The sequence below is a fragment of the Rhinatrema bivittatum genome, chromosome 2, assembly GCF_901001135.1.
Source record: "Rhinatrema bivittatum chromosome 2, aRhiBiv1.1, whole genome shotgun sequence".
Taxonomy (NCBI): Eukaryota; Metazoa; Chordata; class Amphibia; order Gymnophiona; family Rhinatrematidae; genus Rhinatrema; species Rhinatrema bivittatum.
This window is the reverse complement of record NC_042616.1, coordinates 663,729,394-663,749,172: the sequence shown is the minus strand read 5'-3', so window position 1 is coordinate 663,749,172 and position 19,779 is coordinate 663,729,394. Positions and strand designations below refer to the sequence as shown.

The 19,779-nt window shown below is 44.6% G+C and overlaps 1 protein-coding gene across 1 annotated transcript in view; it reads left to right on the top strand.

Moving 5' to 3' along the window:
• SLCO5A1 (solute carrier organic anion transporter family member 5A1) overlaps positions 1-19,443 on the top strand; it is a 261,323-nt gene extending 241,880 nt beyond the window's left edge. Inside the window, exons 9-10 of the mRNA XM_029591445.1 lie at positions 704-768; positions 16,547-19,443. Of these exons, the coding sequence (XP_029447305.1) occupies positions 704-768; positions 16,547-17,004 (523 nt within the window). The 3' untranslated portion in view covers positions 17,005-19,443. The remainder of the gene's footprint in view (positions 1-703; positions 769-16,546) is intronic.
• Positions 19,444-19,779: the final 336 nt, after the last annotated feature.

Sequence of the window (19,779 nt, the reverse complement as noted above, 5' to 3'; positions counted from 1 at the left end):
ATTCGTCAATGAATAACATAATATATAGAGCAACAACAACTGGGGCGGCTGTGGGCGTAACATGAAATAATACGTCTAATGGAGTATCATTATGAGACTGAATAATAGATAAGGCGTGGCGGGGGCCCTGAGGCATAGGGTAGCAATGAGAATCTGGCTGAAGGATGGAGGGAAGGGGGAGTAGGGAGAGGGGAAGGATGTGAGGCATTAGGGATGTGAATTGTTTTTCTGACGAATTGAAATATCGTACGATATTTCTAAATTCATTAATATATCGGGTAAAAAAAGAAACAATCACTTTTCCCCCAAAATTTTCATAAAAATCGTTTTTCAGGTTAGTGCACACTAATTAATGGGAGTTAGTGCGCGCTAACTCCCTTTGGAGTTAGCGCGCACTAACAAAAAAACATTTATTTTTGTTACTTTTTGCTATTTTTGTTAGTGCGCGCTAACCCGAAAAACGATTTTTCACTAAAAAAAACAAAAAACCGGCGATCCGAGGGAAAATGAGATTTTCCCACGGCCAGACGATCCCGAAAACGAGAACGATTGGGCACCCGATTCACATCCCTAGATAGCATTGTATATAAGAGAGCAGGCAGTTTCGCTTTAGTCAGTATATGGATAGCATATAGTAATTAGGCTAAGCATATTAAATATTTACTTAAGACATTTCTTTTATTTCACTGTCTTTTTCTCCCAGGTCTGTGGAAGAAGGAGAGAGGCCTTTTGCATTAGGAATGCAATTTGTTTTATTACGAACACTTGGTAGGTATTAAACTAATCACCCTTTATACTTTGATTTCTTGTATTGTACAATATGTATGTCAGATGCACAAAGAACTGCACCAGCTTTTTGATTGCATGACACACATCTGACATTCATTTAATATAAAAAATTTGTTCTCATGTGGACAAAGGTGAACTGGTAGATGTAGTGTATTTGGATTTTCAGAATGCATTCGACAAAGTCCCTCATGAGAGGCTTCTAAGAAAACTAAAAAGTCATGGGAAAGGAGGCGATGTCTTTTTGTGGATTGCAGACTGGTTAAAAGACAGGAAACAGATTAGGATTAAATAGTCAGTTTTCACAGTGGAGAACCTCAGGGATCTGTACTTGGACCGGTGCTTTTTAATATATTTATAAATGATCTGGAAAGGAGTATGACGTGAGGAAATCAGATTTACGGATGACACAAAATTATGCAGAGTAGTTAAATGTCAAGCTGATTGTGATAAATTGCAGGAGGACCTTGTGAGACTAGAAGATTAGGCTTCCAAATGGCAGTTGAAATTTAATATGGACAAGTGTAAAATTATGCATATAGAGAAAAATAACCCTTGCTGTAGTTACACAATGTTAGGTTCTATCTTAGGAGTTACCACCCAGGAAAGAGATCTAGGCGTCATAGTGGATAATACATCAACATACAATTTCAGTGTGCTATGGCAGTCAAAAAAGCCAACAGAATGTAAGGAATTATTAGGAAGAGAATGGCAAATAAAACGATGGATGTCATAATGCCTCTGTATCGCTCCATGGTGAGATCATACCTTGAATACTGTGTGCAGTTCTGGTCGCCACATCTGAAAAAAGATATAGTTGCACTGGAGAAAATGCAGAGAAGGGTGACCAAAATGATAAGGGGCATAGAAGAGCTCCCCTTTAAGGAAAGGCTAAAGAGGTTAGGGCTGTTCAGTTTGGAGAAGAGACGACTGAGGGGCATATGATAGAGGTCTATGAAATCATGAACGGACTTAAGCATGTTAATGTAAATCGATTATTTATTCTCTCAGATAATAAAACAAATTGGGGCAGATTTTCAAAGGGGTACGCATGTAAGATACGCGCATACCCCCCGACAACCTGCCCCAACATCCCGCTGCGTGTGCCGAGCCTATGTTGAATAGGCTCGGCGGCGCGCACAAGCCCTGGGACACGCGTAAGTCCCGGGGCTTTCTTGGGGGGCGTGTTGTGGCGGCGTGGCTGCAGGCGTGGTTCCCGCCAGGGGCGTTTCGGGGGCATGGCCAAGGCCTCCGAAACTGCTCCCGGGCCGGGGAATTGCGCGGCAGGCGCGCGCGAGTTCTCAACTTGTCAAACAAAGGTAGGGGGGGGTTTAGATAGGGCTGGGGGGGTGGGTTAGGGAGGGGAAGGTGCGGCGGGGTGGAAGGAAAGTTCCATCCGAGGCCGCTCTGAGCGGCCTCGGAGGGAACGGAGGCAGGCTGCCGATTTTGCACAGCCTTGCACGCGCCGACCCCCGATTTTAAAGGATACGTGCGGCTACGAGCGTATCTATTAAAATCCGGCGTACTCTTGTTTGCACCTGGTGCGTGAACAAAAGTACGCACGGGTGTACTTTTTAAAAATCTACCCCATTCTTTTTCACTCAGCACATAATTAAGCTCTGGAATTTATTGCCAGATGATGTGGTTACAGCAGTTAGTGTAAATTGGTTTAAAAAAGGTTTGGATAAGTTCCTAGAGGAAAAATCTATAACCTTCTAGTAATCAGAAAGGAATAGTAATTTGAAATCTATTTAATGTTTGGGTACATGCCAGATACTTGTGACTTGGATTGGCCACTGTTGGAAAAAGGATGCTGGGCTTGATGGACCCTTGGTCTGACCCAGTATGGCATATCTTATATTCTTAAATTCACAGTGTTGTTGAAAACTCAGGTTAATTCAGACATAAATAAGTGACCCAAAGCTTAGTTCAAGTACAATAAAAAGTTACATATAAACTTAGTTCAATTAATTTATCCCAGGACAAGCAGGATGCTAGTCCTCACATATGGGTGACATCATTGATGGAGCCCTATTGCGGAAAACTTTCTGTCAAAGTTTCTAGAAACTTTTGACTGGCCCTGTGAGGCCACTGAACATGCCCAGCATGCCATGATATTCTCTGCCACAGGGGTCTCTCTTCAGTCTCGTAAGTAGCAATAAGCAACCTCCTACCAACCAACTAGGTTCCTGCTTGCTTCTGGGCAAGTTCACCCACAAGCTGTCCCCTGGTGTTTTCTATGGACAACCAAATGTCACACAGCTCCTAGAAATACATCCAGAGACCAAATACACACAATATCAGGATCACTAATCAGTCCAAGACAGGCAGAGCTAACAAACTAATATGTTTATTAACAAAAAGTAGGAACAGTGAATGGATAAAAAATGTTGTCCACAGGAGATGAACAGGACCTCAGCACCAAGATCTGCTCCCTCTGTACTCCCAGCCGAGACTAGAGAGTTCTAGAACTCTCAGGGCTGGTTCTCTGTCTGCAGGGCCAATGAGTGCATACAGTACTAACAGCTTTCTGACCAATGGCACTGCAGGGTGTTTCAGTCCTACATTTCCTCAGGGCTGCTGGGATGTGTATGCTGATTACGCCACCTTCTGAATCAAGGCATCATCCAAAGCCTCTGCTTGAATTGCAGTGCATAGGTCAAACGCTACCTGCAGGCCAGCACACAAGAAATGAGTGCTCTGGGGAAAAGTCACAGGACAGAACAATAACTACAAAGCATGCAAAATCCCTGTTTCACCAACCTGAGAAAGAAGGATGAATTTTTGTTCTTTTTTATTTGAGGATTTCATTATTCTGTATTTGCAATTTACATTACTGATATATACCTGTAGTCCTATGTTCTGGATGGGGACTGGTCCTTCAGTGTCAGCTAAGTTCTGAACAAAAATTGGTCTTTTAGCTATCAGTGAAGGGCTAATCAGGAAAATAAAGTGAATAAAAACATAAGTGCTGGAATCTGGCACTGCTGTCATTTTATTTGGTCTTCCAAGATGGTGTTTTTAAACAGACTTCATGCCTTTTGCAGATTTTTAATCCTTGCAGCTGCTTTTATTTTCCTTCTGTAAACCTCTTTCTGGTTTAGGGGTCAGGAAGGCAGGGGAACATGACGGTCCTGGGGCCAATCCTTTAATTTTCTCCCACTTCGAGACAGACTAAATAGGGGGAGGACTAAATCCTCCAAGGCCCAAGATGGCTAGAGTGACTTTCAGTTTGTTGTCATGGGTGGTAAGAAGTCTGTATCAGCTCAAGGGATGTGAGTGCCACAAAAGACTCTGGAGGCTCAGATTAAGTGTCCAAAATTAAATCTTTACTGTCAGAGTTCTTAAATAACAAATTGGCACTGCTCAGTTCTTGGCTTGAAACAGGTCAGATTTACAGTTCTCCAGTTTATCCATGCAAATGTCTCTCAGTCTGCTGTCTTTGCCCCCCGCATGGCTGGATACCGTGCTCTGATGCGGCAGGACACTGCCAGCCTCACACACAGCAGGATGCCTCTGGCCCCATCATGACACAGTTCTCCTTAAGTGCGCGCACGTGCCCAGCCTTTCCCCATTTAAAGGTCAGCGGTGGGAAAGTCCTGACGGTGCCAAATATTGACATCACTCATTCAGGCTTATAAAAGGCAACTGCTGACCCCCTCGCGCTGCCTCAGCAATGGGTACACCTGCTCCAGAGTAGAGCGTGTTGCTTCCAGCGTCCTTGTCTTTGGTTCCTTGTTCCAACTTCCTTGTCTTCAGTTCGTTGTCCAGCCTCTCTCCCCTCTTGCCCGGTTTGTCTCTGTCAGTTGTCTCCAGCCTTGTTCCAGTTGTTTTTCTCCTTGCCTGTCCGCCCTGCCTTCCGTCCCTCCTTAACATCTCAAATGGATACCTGGTTTGACCTCGGTCTGATCTCAGATACACTTAACCCATAACTGCCTCTGACCACTACCTAATCCTGGATATTCCTTATCGGCTCCTGCCTCTGACCATTGCCTGGACCTTGGACTCGTTTGACCTCCGCCTGCTTACGACCTAGGCTATCCAATGATCACCTCTTCTTCCATCAGCAGAGACCCCACCTGCCAGCCCCGGCACCCAAAGGCTCAACCCAGGGGGAATAATGGTAGGTACAGGTGAAGGTCCCACTGGGTCTCTACTTCGCCCAGGTCCACCTGCCAACAGTGGGAACCTGCAAGGCTCCTCCTTGCAGGTTGTGCCAAACCTTCCTCGGCCAAAGGGTCCACAGAAGCAACACTCTCTTAAGTGTCTCTTTTTCAGGGTGAAGACTCTGTGGGGTGTCCTCAGAATAGAAATTTTCTTACAGTTCATTTCTTCAGTTGTCTCAATAGGATTTTTCATCGGAAAAGTCCAGTAGCAGAGAACATAGCATCTCTATACAGATGTTCCCTCTTCAGGGTGGAACGGTGGCCAAAAACGTCCTCCTGGAAACTCAGAAAAAACCACAAAAAGGTAGAAAATCTGAAATCCTCCTGCAGTGAGTCACCATATCAAATTTTCCCTTCCTCCTGGATCTAACCTAGCTGGCAGTGACCCTGAATTCCTCCAACCCAGGGGTACCCAGGGGTACAGAAGAAAACCCAAAAAGTTAAAAAAATATCAGAAAATCTTAATCAAAACAACCAGAAACCAGACAGGCACTGTTCCCCTTCCCACTAGGGTATTGGCCCAGGCTGTGTAACCCAGTATCCAAGCAGGGAAACAACTCAAGGAAAAACACTCCTGCTCTCTTTAACTCTTAACCAAAATGTCGCACAGTGCAATGCTACAGTCTGCTTTTATAAGCAGCAGGGGAATGGCTCTTCCAGCAACTTCAGTGGAGGAGCTGTTCAGAAAAGGAGCACTCCTCCCTCCCCTTTCCTATCCTAGCTCACAGGGTTCAAGACTAAGGTCTTATTGTGATGATTCCAAAGGGTTCGTCACACCACTTCCAACTAGTTTCCTTATCATAGTCTCCTTTTTCAAAATTACATGTTATTTCAATAGTTTTATTTATTTATTTCAATAGTTTTATATATTATTTTCCCTCTAGTGATTCTCATACTTATTGAATTGCTGTCGCCCCTCTCCCTACCCGCACTCCCCACAACCAATAAAGTCAGGCAACAGGGAGCAGGAAGTCAAAGGTTATTTTGAAGCACATTGACAAATGTTTCCATTTCAATATGTGTACGGGCAAGCTTCCTCTGCCTCCTAACATGCACATTCACCACTGCTTACTTATAATAAAATAATGCAATGCACATCCGTTTTTGGAACCAAGAAATCTTTATGTGGGTCATTTGGCTGCAGCTCAAGTTCTATACCATACAATACTTAAGTCAGAATATTAAAACATTTATCAATATCAGACTCACAACAGTTGCATATATTTTAACTATAACAATTTCCTAAAGCAACATTTTGCATATCATTTTGAACTTCCTCCCGTAGAAGGAATCTTTGCTTTCTTGCCCGAAGCTTTGCTTTCTCGCCCGAATCTTTGCTCTCAGTCTTTTGTCCATTCCTGGCTGTTGAAGCCATTGCTCTGTAGTAGCCAGCTGGCCGATTGCCTTGGCCGGGGGCCCGTTCCGTAGAAGTCCGGGACCCCGACATGTCCCTCGCCGTTGAAGTGAGCGGAGAAAAGTGTCCAACCTGCTATGTGTCCCATCGTTATTTTTGGGTTCATTTTCGTTACGGGCGTCTCCTGCTTAGCCCCTTTTCTCCTTCTGGTCACCCCGCCATGGTCTCCCAGTGATGAAGCTTTTATCGCCGGGAAGACCCCCCTAGCGTGTGATTCGGCCAACCCTGTCTCTAACAGCCTCGAATGCATCCTGTATATTCGAGTTAAATATGTCTAGACCTATGTCAGATAGGTGTATCCCGTCAGGCCTAAATAACCCCAGCATTGTTCCTGTATCATATCGAGAGGTATGCTAAATCCACCGATGATTGGCATGAATCGGGTCATCCATTTATTTATTTTTTACCTCATTTTTTCTATGGCTTGGTGTGAGCGTTCACCCCTCCATATCCGCCTGGGGATGATGCAGGACCATATGATGCATGTTCTGGGCATTAATTCAGTAATGTTTATGCAGTCTTTTTGCATTTTCTGCACGAACTCGACGCTGCGTGTAGATGTAAGGTCATTCCCCCCTAGGTGCAATATCAATGCCATTGGGGGGGGGGGGGGGTTCCTAATTATTTGTAAAATTGAAGGCATCAGTTGGTCCCACATCATGCCAGGGGCGTCCCTTCCATGTTACCATCCACCCGTAGCTTGCCATACCCAAATGTATGCTTGGTGGCCTTATTTTTGCTCGTCCCAATGCTCGTGTGATGTAAGAGTGACCGATGATCCAAATTTGTCGGTGCCCTGTGTCTGAAATGAGATAATAGAAAAGCAAATGAAGTTGGTTTGTTTTATGCTTTAAAGTATTCTTCGTGCCTGATATATGTTTTGTATCTTCTGGATCTCCATCTCCCTATTTCTTTTATGGCTGTTGTGGACAGGCCATAAGCTGCGGCTGTAGTTGCTGCCCCTATTCTGAATGAATGGGTCGTAAAATCTGACGGTTCTGTTGTGAATAAGCTGTTTTAGTGGACCCTTGGGCCGACCTGCAAGAGACTGGGATAAGGTGTTCTGATGTCTCTCAATATGAGCAGGTCGGGAGGCAGATATCTGGCAGGACGTAGACGATGCTCTTCACCCTGGAAGCTGGTGCTCCCCCAGGAGGAGCCTGTAGGAGCCCAACTGCTGGGACTTAGGTGGCTTCACCCTTGGAAGCCGAAGCCCCCCAGGAGGAGCCCATAGGGACTCGGCCGCTGGGACTTAGGTGGGTAGTGGATCAAGACGGGTAACTGGAACCAGACTAGGACAGTAGCAATACTGTAGCAGGACTCGGGTACTGGAACCAGGCAGGAACTGTAGCAGGACTCGGAAACTGGAACCAGGCAGGAACTGTGGCGGAGACCGGAGCCCCTCCGGGAGGAGCCCGTAGGGACCCAGCCACAGTAGCATGCAGGCAATGTAGCAGAAGGCAGGAACTGTAGCAGGCAGGCAGGCAGGCACTGTAGAACACCTCGGGGCCAGGAGCAACTAGGGACTGCGGTGGAACCAGGTTGCAAGGCCCCGAGTGAGAGCAGACACCGGGGTTAAATCCCCCACGGCGTCTGACGTACTCGAAGAGGGCGGAGCGTCGCACGGCGGGAAGCGGGCTATATCAGCACATCTAGAGAAAGGGCGTTCCCGTGGCGGCCTCCGCGGGAACGCTACCGACATCTGCACCGCTGAGGCCCAGGAAGGGAAGGTAAGGCCCCGGTTGCGACCGGGACCATAACAGGTTCGATACCCTCAACTTTTAGGGCCTGCCACAGTACACATGTAAATTGGAAGCGTGAGAGCGGGCATTTGTTCTCGTGTATTAGAAGCGGCCCTTGTACACCTGAGCGGAGGGCGAGGAACCATTTTAGGTTTCCTATCGGGCATGCGCTTCCTTTGAGTTGGCGTAATTGTAATTTGGTTCCTTTTGCTGCCTGATCTGTCTTTGAACGCCGTATCAGTAGCGACATTTTGTTGCTTTGTACGTCCAAGTCTTCTGTTTGCAAGCCTGAACCCCCTGGTTCTTTTTCTGATCCTGCTATTAGCTCACTGATTCTGAGGGCTGCGAAGAATGCCAGGGAGAAAGCGCAGCTGAACAGTGCTACCTCGTAGCTGTCATAGCAAATGATGTCTAGTGCCTGAAGTATCTTCTTTAGGCATTGGAATGTGATTGGTCGTCTTTTATCTCTTGCTCTGCTGGTCTCTTTGGCCCAGCCTTTCATCATTTTCTGAATTGGAAATTGAGTTGCTGGGTTTTTGTGTCCTAGTGCCTTTGAGAAAAAGGCTATGCCTGCTAGGCGGTAGGCCATAGTTGAACACGCTAAACCTTCTTCTTTTCACTGTAAGATGTAATGTGCCAGGGTGATCGTGTTGATTGGACAAGTTAGTCTGCATCTCCTCTCTTCCAAGAATTCTCGGATGTCGGATATGGCTGAGATGTAATTCTCTCTCGTGTTGGTTGACAAAGAGCTCATGATCATTCTCCAAATCTCGGGGGGCCAAGACTCCATACTTCCGCTGGTGCCGGGGTGCCTGTCTTCTCTACTGCTGGTGCTAGTGATCTGAAATAAGCCCACTTTTTGCGGGAGAGAGAGTCAGCGATGCAATTTTGTATTCCTGGCACATGCACTGTGCGTATTGTGATATTGTATCGCAAGCAGATTAGTACTAGTCGCCACAGAAGTGCTATCCCCCCCTCTCATCTAGCTGAAAGCCTGTTCATGGCTTCAATTACTACCATATTGTCACATCTGAATATAACGTTAGCGTTGCGCAATCGTGTGCCCCAGATGTGTAGAGCAACAACTATAGGAAAAAGCTCGAGGAAGGTGATGTCTCTGGTTATTCCTAGAAGATGCCATTCTTTTGGCCATTTTTCAGCAACCATGCCCCCTTGAAGTAAATGCCAAAACCTACACCTCTGGCTGCGTCTGTAAAGAATTCCAGGTCGCTGTTGAATCTCGGGGGGTCTGGCCATATTGATACCCCATTGTAGTGTTGTAAAAAGTTTTCCCACACTTTTAAGTCCTGTTTTATGGTCTGTGTGACGTGTATGTGGTGGTGTTTCCGGTGACTTCTATGGTTGCTCGCGCAAGTCTTCTTATGAATGCCCTGCCCATGGGTATTACCTTCCATGCAAAATTTAATAGCCCAATTAAGGACTGGAATTTTTCTAATGTTGCTTTCTTTGAGAGGGTCTTGTTTTTTAAAGAGACTTTCAATTTCTCAACTTTTTCGTCGGGAAGCCTTGATAATCTAGCTTGTGTGTTTAACTCAATTCCTAGAAAGACTATTTTTTGGGCTGGTCCTTCTGTCTTGCCTTGTGCCAGCGGAATTCCGAAAGTTCCAGCGATCTTTTGGAAGTTCTCCAGCAGAGCTCTGCGTTCCTGCATGTCCTTGCCTATGAAGAGAAAGTCATCCAGGTAGTGAACTAATCGTTTTGATCCAGATGTCTGCTCCACTATCCAGTGTATGAAGGAGCTGAAATTCTTAAAATAGGAACAGGAAATGGAACATCCCATCGGGATGCATTTATCGAAATAGTATTCGTCTTGGAATCTGAAACCTAGCAGGTGGAATGAAGTAGGATGCACCGGTAGTCTAAATGTGGACTCGATGTCTGATTTTGCTAGGCAGGCCTGACTGTCCAAGTCTTGGAGGGTCCTTATCACATGATCTATAGAGGCATATCTGACTGCACATAGGTGTAGGTCAATCATGTCGTTGATTGAGCTGCCTTCAGGGTATGATAGATTGTGTATTAGTCTGTATTTACCTGACTCTTTTTTTGGTATCACAAAGAGAGGGGATATTGCTGAATGGGGGCTCCTTGAATGGGCCCACGACTCTACCTAGTGTTAGTTCTTGTTTTATTTTTTCATAGGCTACCTCCTCATATTGTTTTATGGAGGAGCCGTTGTGCACATTAAAGTGCATAATGGGGGGGGGGGGGGGGGGGGGGGGGGGGTGTCATTTCTACATGGGATTGTATAGCCTGATGTGAAACCTTCAGCTATTTCCTTTGCTTTCTTGACATGTGGATAACGATTGAGCCAGGGGGCCATCACTTCAATTTTGATTGGGGATGGGGCCAGCTCCGTCAACATTGCGGTTGTAATGCAGTGGCATGCGCTTGTCTTTTTGTGTTCTGCAGTGAGCGGCTGGGTGCCATCCTCCACATTGGGAGCAAGCATGACGAAACTTACAGTGGACCCAATTGCAGTGCCCGGCATTGAATTGCCTACATGTTTCGTGCTTCCCCGTGTGTCCGTCTAAATACCTATATCTGGATGTGACATAGCTAAAGGACCACTCGTGGCCCATGGGCTTTTGTGTTGTCATTTCATCCAGCCATAAATCCATGACCCTTTGCCTCCAAGAAATTGTGTTATTTTCCACCATAGCTTTACGAAATTTGATGTCATAGTTGAGCCATGCCCAGGCGTCATATTTTTTGTAGGCTCTCATGATTGAGTCGAGATATCTTATGAGGTATGGTGCCTGTTCGGGTTCCCTTTCAACAATGACGCTCATAAATATGTGAGACCCAGTTCAGCGTTTTGGCGATTTTCAGTTTTCTGTCTCTATTTTCAGTTGGTGTATTTTTTTCTTTGTTTTCATTGGATCCCTCATCTTGATCTGGGAGCAGGAGCGAGAATATATCTATGAATTCCTTTCTCCATATTCTCTTTTTCATTTTTTTGGATACTGCCCTAGCTAGTGTGCTGACCCCACAGAGTTCGTCTTTATGCCTCAATCTGTCCTTTCGGACTTGTAATGCTGTGGCAGCCTAGGAGGCCTCATCTGTTTGCCTTGTTGTAGCTCGCTGTTCTGTTTGTCCCCATGCTATTGTGGGTGAGGTGCCTTTGCGTGCTGCCCTCTTACTTTTAAAATTAGTTAGCACGGTTTGCATGAATGTGGCAAGGGTTAGCTCTTCGTCGCTGTTGCTGTCCAGTGATTCAGAGTCAGAGGATAGTGTGCGCAGTGTAGTGTCTTGTGTGGACTTACCAGAGCTTGGGAGTTGTCTTTCTTCAGTTGCTTTGCTGTTGCTACAGTTGGGGATGCAGGCGTTGCGCTTGCTTCTCCTGCCACCCGCCTGCTGCGTAGACTTTGGGGCAGTTGCTTCTGCTGTAACGTTGCTGCCAAGTAGCCGCTGTCATAGCCAATCTGTACCGTGCTCTTGTGCCTGTTCTCTTATTTCGGTCATTAGGACCTCTAATTCTTGCTGATTGTTAGACATTTGATTTTCTGAAGTAGTTTACTGTTTGTGCTTGACTTCCTGGCTTATTGTCTCCTGTTGGTTGTAATCTTTTTGTTCTTTTTCTGTTTTGCCGCCCCTTGTGCTGTGTTACCTTTCTGTGGTGCCATACCTATTGGAATGCTGTGTGAAATAGCATAATGAAGCAATAAATGTATCGGCTTGTTTTTAATTAATTGTTGAAAAGAGTGAGAATAGCATCCAATAAATGTAAATATATATATATATATATTTATAAATTATTATTATTATTTATTTTTGTTTTTTTACCCTGTTCTTTGCCCTGTTCCAAAATGGCCACCACAATGACTTTGCCAGTTTTAAACATGGCTGCCGCCATGCTCTTGATTGTGTATTCGCAAAGATGGCTGCTGCCACATTTTATATGGCCGCCGCCATATTGTTGTATACCCAAGATGGCTGCTGCCATAATCTTACCAAGAGGCTACTGCCCTTTCACAAGATGGCTGCTACCATTACCCAAGATGGCCACTACCACGGATTCTGCATTCAACATAAAGAAGTTAGATGCGCCGTGCGAGTTTTTTGTGGCCGGAGGATGGGGGGGGGGGGGGGGAGGCTGGGAGGTATCGGCTGCAGCCTCCCTCATGTTGCCTCAAAGCACGAACGGGCACCCCCCAAAACTCCGATGCAGAGATATACTGCCCATATATTCTTCCGCTGCTGCCTGCAGGAAATTGATTCTTTGGTAATCTGCTGCTTTTGCATCTAGGTTGCAGCTGCTGCTGCTGCTGCTTGGAAAACCTCTGCTTCCCCCCAGCAGCTGTCGGGTTTTTTTTGTATTTTTTTGTTACGCCGGCTGCATGCGTCCCAGACTTACTCTGCCGAGTTCTGCCCAGGCTTACTCTGCCGAGTTCTGCGCTGTTTGTAAGGAGCACCAGAGAAACTGGTCACTGCTGCCAAGGACACCCGTGCTGCCAAGGATGCCCGCCGAATGGAAAAGGAGGTGGTCTTGCAGGTCTGAAGCTTTTAAGCTTCGGCGGGCAAGCAATGGCAGTCTATGTTCCCTCCCTTTCCATCCCCCCTTTACCTTTCTTCCAGGGTCTCACCTTTCTTTACCCTCCCCCTCCTTAATCTCCCCTTCCCTGAATCCTTCTGCCTGCTTCACCCAAGCCCCTGACTCACCTTCCCCTTCCCCTAGCTGGCTCTGTCGTCCCTTCCCAACATATATTGTGCCTGCCCATGGACAGTCGTCCGTTTTCACTCAAGGACTTTTTTATTATTATGTAAAAATTAAACAATTTCCAAACTTGCTTGTGTCTGTCTAATTTACTTTTTATTGAGTAAGGAGAAAGATGTTAAGTCTCAGTACAAGAATGAGATCTCAAGGATGAGCAGAAGAGAAGGAGAGGGTGAGAGGACCATGGATGGGTGCAAGAAAGAAGGAGGACTAAGAATGGGGTGAGGAGGGGAGAAGTATAAGAAGGAAAGAGAACTGGGAGAGAAGAGGTAGAAAAGATGGGAGAATGAAAGATCAGGAAAGGGGGAAAATCAGGAATCGGGGATGGGAGAAAAGGAAGGAGGGAGTTTCTGGGACTGAGAAAGAGGATAGGTTGAGGGGTGGGTTCCAGGATCCAGAGAGAAGAGACAGAAAGCTAATGAGGTTCCAGGATCTGTGGGATAAATTCCGACTCCAAGGGAGAGAGAACCTGAATTGCAGTAGAGGGAGGGGAAAGAGAGGAGGCAGGTATCCTTACTGTGCTTAGGTCCTGCTCCTGCTTGCAGCCTCTCTCTAACCTCTCAGTCTGGCACACACACATACCAGCACCATTCCTTTCTCTCTCACACATACAAACATTGCCCCCATATCCCCCTACTGATCCACTCTCACCTCCCTCCACCAGTGATCTCCATTCAGCCCCTCTTAACCTTACCAAAATGATCCCCATTGTTCTGGGTGTTCCAGGCTCACTCTCCTCCCAGCAAGCTGCCTGGGCTGGGAGAGGCTGGATTAGGAAGCAGAGGGCTGTTCTTTGCTGAGTGAGATTCAGCACAGCTGGAAGGCAGTAAAATCTTTAGCCAGCCTGCTGTACCCCAGATGTTTGCTGCCCTAGGCTTAGGCCTAGTGTGCTTATTGACAAATCCAGGTCTGCAGACAGGAGGTAGTAACCTCCTTGTGGTCGTGTATGGACTTTGTACCACAGAGATTCCAGAACTCTATGGAAACCTTAACATATAGTGCCATGCCACAACCACTTCTATTTGTTCTTTTATGTTGATATATTTTATACCCTGATATCACCATGTCCTATTGGTTGTCTTTTTTCCACCAGGTCTCTGAGATGCTTCTTATGCCAATATCTTCATCTGGTGCCATATATTTTAACTCTCCTATCTTATTTTTTTAGACTCCTTGCATTTGCTTACAGATACCTAAACATATTCTTTTTATTCTTTTTTTACAACCCAATAATTTGGAATCAGATTTTTCCACACCCTAACTATTAAAACAATCTAATTTTCCCACTGCTTTTCTGTTCCCCATCTCTCTCTCTCTCCCACCTGAAGTGAAATGATGTGCAGCAGCAACACCTAACTCCCATCCTCCTGAAATTAAAACTATTTCTGAATCTCCCCTTTTCTCCATGCACAAAAGTCTTACTTCAAAAGAAGCGTAAGCCTAGCTGGGAGGACACAAGCTTGCAGCCCCCTGGCTAAGAATCCTGCCTTGCTCTACAGCAGTGCTAATTGCTTACATCAGGGGTAGACGACTCTGGTCCTCAATTGTTGCAATCTGGACATCCACAATGAATATGCATGAGGTATATCTACATACAATAGAAGCAGTACAAACAGATATATCTCATGCAAATTCATTCTAGATATCCTGAAAACCAGTCTTGTTTGCAATAATTGGGGAACAGAGTTGCCTTCCCCGACTTATGTTGTATTCATTGCTGTCAGAGCAACACTAGTCATTGGGTGAGCTAAAAACCTGTGTCCTTCCAGTGTCTAATATTGCTCTGTCATCAATGTGGGATGCTTAGCTGGGAAGACGCCAGATTGTTTCCTCCCAGCTAGGCTTAAGCTTCTTTAGGGGCGGATTTTAAGAGCCCTGCTCGCGTAAATCCGCCCGGATTTACGCGAGCAGGGCCTTGCGCGCCGGTGCGCCTATGTTCCATAGGCCTACCGGCGCGCGCAGAGCCCCGGGACTCGCGTAAGTCCCGGGGTTTTTCGAGGGGGGCGTGTCGGGGGCATGTCGGGGGCGGGGCCGATCGGCGCAGCGTTTTCGGGGCGGGACGCGGCGTTTCGGGGGCGGACCCGGGGGCGTGGTTTCGGCACGGGGCGGTCCGGGGGCATGGCCGCGCCCTCCGGAACCGCCCCCAGGTCCCGTCTCGGCGCGCTAGAGGCCCGCTGGCGCGCGGGGATTTACGTCTCCCTCCGGGAGGCGTAAATCCCCCACAAAGGTAAGGGGGGGGGTCTAGATAGGGCCGGGGGGGTGGGTTAGATAGAGGAAGGGAGGGGAAGGTGAGGGGAGGGCGAAAACAAGTTCCCTCCGAGGCCGCTCCGATTTCGGAGCGGCCTTGGAGGGAATGGCGGCAGGCTGCGCGGCTCGGCGCGCGCCAGCTACACGAAATCGGCAGCCTTGCGCGCGCCGATCCAGGATTTTAGCGGATACGTGCGGCTACGCGCGTATCTACTAAAATCCAGCGGACTTTTGTTTGCGCCTGATGCGCCAACAAAAGTACGCTAAGGCGCGCTTTGTGAAAATCTACCCCTTAGAGGAGAGACTTTTTGCAAGTGGGGGAGAGGGTTGAGAAATAGTTTCATATTTGGATGGGTGGGAGAGATAGTTGCCAGCATTGCATCGTTCTCATTTTAGGCAAGAGGGAAAGAAGAATGGAGGGGTGTCAGGGCCAATATATTTTACAGCTTGTAGGATGCAATGGGGATGCTGGTTGAGCTGGAGGCCCCCTCTGGCATAACGTTTTTGCCTCGCAGTAGGAGGTAACAGCTTCTTCTTCTCCCATAGGGATAAAAGAAAGCTTTAGGATGTTAATGGGTGGTGGCCCTCATTTTTAAGCAGGGGAAGGAGTCCTAGGTCTGCTATAGCACTGACAATTATTTTTCTTTGCTGGAGGAAGGAATCAGGCTGCTGCTGACCTACCAGGTTTTGATTTTTTTTTTTAACTTAATCAGCCAGTTAGCCAGGTTAAAGTTACCAGGTAAGTGTTCCTGGATAACTTTAGACCTTCTCTCCATCAAGACCAGACTTACCTGATAAACATATCTGGGTAGCACTGAATATCAGATAAGTTTAAGAACCCCCGCTCTGTCTCTTTTTTTATCTGGATAAGATTTAGCTGGGTAATTACTTACCCAACTAAAACTTATGTATATGGTTGGTGGGGGCCGAAAGGGGGGGGGGAGGTGAAGACAAATATTTAAATCCCAAGGTTTGGCTATCTGTGTCCCAGATTTAGCTGGACAGACCTTTAGAATATGGATCTCAGTTTGTATTTTCATGTATTTGTATATTTATGTGTGTGTGTGTGTTGTATGAATTTCAACCTTTGTAAATTTAATCCCTACAGGCCCTTTTGAATAATAGCAATAAATTTGTAAAGAACTGGAAATCTCAGAGTTAAGCAACAAAGATGACAAACTTGATTTTTGTGTTTGTTCTTGTGTAGATGTTTTCAGTTATGATGGGGTGTTTACTAAATCTGGCTTTGCATAATTAAACAAAAAAGTTACAATAAAATATTATTTGTATACTTATGACAACTGTTTACAGTCTTGAGTGTTGATGATAGTAAAATGTATAAGGGAACACAGAAAAATACATTATAATATGCATTTTTTTATATATTTATGTTTTAAATGTTCTGAAATACAAATAATCACCTCTTCTCTTTTGCTTTTTATTTTTTTTGCAGCTTACATTCCTACTCCAATTTACTTTGGGGCTGTGATTGACACTACTTGCATGCTTTGGCAACAAGACTGTGGCGTGCAAGGTTCTTGCTGGGAATATGATGTGACATCATTTCGCTTTGTCTATTTTGGTTTATCAGCAGGTCTTAAATTTATAGGGTTTATTTTTATTTTCCTGGCATGGTACTCCATAAAACACAAAGAAGATCAGCTGCAGAGAAGAAAATGGAGAGCATCACCTATAAGCACAGAAAGCGAAATGGTTGGCAATACATTAGCTCAACCAAACTATGCACGAACTAAATCCTGTCCTGCCTTCAGTGCTAGAGGAGAACAAAGTGAAGAACTGAATCTGGCAAGAAGAATCCACTACATAGCACAGACCTACCCTGGGCCCTTCTCAGAAGCAATAACTTCCTCAGTTAAAAATGCAGTAGAAGAAATCCCTGCTGAAGTATAGTCCCATAAGGCCAAGATACCAGAATTTAGTTTTGTTGGTTGAATTGAATAATGGCGCCTTGTGAAACATCTGTGCCTTTTTTTATAACCTGGAAACAAGACATGCTAACCGACAAAACATAATGCAAGTAGCCACAGCATGACTGAGGGCTGGATACCTCAAAATGATCTTATTTTCCCCCTCCATGAAATGGAGTTTTTAAAATATTTATAATTCAACTGTGTCCATTAATATCCATGCTCTGAGCTAATGTAAGAGAGGTTGAGGTATTCTAAACTTTAAAATTCAGTGCATATCAGTGAATTCTATACAAGAAATTTGGATTAAACATCTGATCACTTTCATTTGTAATCAAAGTTTTTGAAATGTGAACTGTTACTGTGAGTTCTGCTACAAAGCACAATTGAACCTCCCTAAACTATGCAACTTAATTTTGGACAGTTGTACTTGTAGCATGTTAATTTTACTTTCAAAGTCTTTTTATTCATTTAAATTTAGAAAGGGACTACGTGGAGGCATAGATGTAAGATCAGGTATAAATCACATCCTTAAAGTACCGTTATAACATGACAAACCATAGACAAATTGTACACCAGGTAAGGTTTTAAAATGCATCCAAAATAATAATGTGTAGGAAATTTTATTTGCTTATTTAGAAATGATATAGGGTAGTATGTTTCCCAGTTTTACCAAGAAATTTTGCAAGCTACTAAAGTAAAAATTTGGTAGAGCAAAACTAAACAATATTTGATTTATAACAACTTAAATATATATATATAATCATAGTTATATATAAACCATTGCAATTCTGATAGTTATCTACCAACAGTGTTTACAGTGTAATGAATTCTGCGTCATGATCAATGATTACTGTATCCCTGTACAAAATTTACTATTATAAAATGAACATGAAAAACAAAGCAGTGCAGTTGTTTGCGACAGTTGTAAGCTAGAACAATATTAAATTCAGTCACTAAGCATCTTAACCTGTAGAACTGCTCTACTAATATAGAAAAGAATAATTTATACATTATATAAAAACAGAACAAATACTTTTATCTTCCTTTCATAACTGTTTCAAAAATCTATTTTATGAAAGCACTGGTTTGGTTATGAATATTGATACTGCTCAAATGGTTGGCGATACCCAAGGTGCTATGATTTGTACAACAAAACATTTTCTGTCATGCTTTATTGCTTAAATGAAAAAATACATAGTCATAAAATCTAGGGTCTCCATTTAAAATTTTTTTTCTCTTTTCTATGATATCAGAGCTCTAAAAATTTATTAACCTTTTCATTGAATTTGCCAGCATGAGCTTACAAATTACAGTATATTACATTATCTTTCTTTTGAAACCTGGCAGTTGTGATATCTTTTGCCACTGTAAAGCTTCCTGAACCAAATATAATCTCTCATATAGAAAGCGTAAAGTAAACTCCACTTTCATTTCAATTTAATGCACACTAATCAATGCCTTCAGCATGTTTTCTGTTAGCACATAATTCATTTACATAAATATTTAGGACTGTGGTTAGCAAAAACATTTAGCTACTTATGTATAAAGGTTGATTTGGTTAATCAATTTCATTAATTCAGTTGGTAAGAATTCTTAAGCCTGCTTAAGCAGATAGATTTTGTTTGTGCCAAATATGACTCTTAAGTTGTATCCAAGGAGTCTTCAGAATTGCAATCCTTAACATCCAGTTCATGTCACTGAATTATTGAAAGTGCAGATATGTCTCTTCTTAAAAGCTGAAGGAAAAGTGCTATATTGGGTAATCTGCACAGAGTGGCAGTTTAGAATTGTCAAAAGAAGGTGAAAGGGTGTAGCCTGCATGGAGTGGCAGTTATAATTCCAAACACCTTGCTGGGCAGACTGGATGGGCCATTGTAGTCTTTATCTGCGGTCATTTACTATATTATTTTGTAACTCAATATATAGTTATAGTGGTTGCACAAGATAATAGGAATATAACTATTCCATCAAACCCATTTTCTGTAGTCAAGATTTTATGTACCACTTTGTATAGACAACTCTAAATATGAAAAAGCCTTTTACTACTGATGTCATATCAGTATAAATTCATGAAAGAGTGGTGTCTTTTCATCTTTCCTCAATTGCTTCCTTTGAACTGTAAATATATTAAAGGATTTTTTCCCACAGTATGGTCTATAGGGATAAAAAACAATAAATATGGCCCTAAACAGAAATAACCCTTTAATATATCTGGCCCTGTGTGCTGTATGTTTATGACATCGCTAATCAAAAAAACGCTGATCTTAGTTATTTTGTGCATTAACAAGTCGATTTTAAAAGGCCTGCATGCAAAAATACCGGGGGTTACGTGTGTGGGTGGACCCTGCGCGCGCTGAGCACATTTTAGAAAGGGCCTGGCCACGCGCATAATTCCCAATACGCGTAGAAGTGCCGGTTCTGAAGAAAGGGATAGACTGGGGGTGGGGTCTGGGCAAGGAAGGACGAGCCGGGGGGGGCAGGCCGGGACAGCGCCATTAGACGTTGTCTCAGGGAAGCGCGCACCGGCAGCCAGCCAGAGGAACAGTAAATATAAAAACAAAAAAATTGGGGATAGCTAGGGGAGGTTTAGGGGTCGGGGAGGAGAGTGGAAGAAGGAGGAAGTATAGGGTTAGGGTTAGGGAAGTAAAGGAGCGGACTGGAAGGGAACTGGGCAAAGGCCCAATCGTGTCTCCGCACGATTCTTTTAAAATACCCCCCTGCATGCGGAGGAGGCCACCCGCCTGCACATGCACAT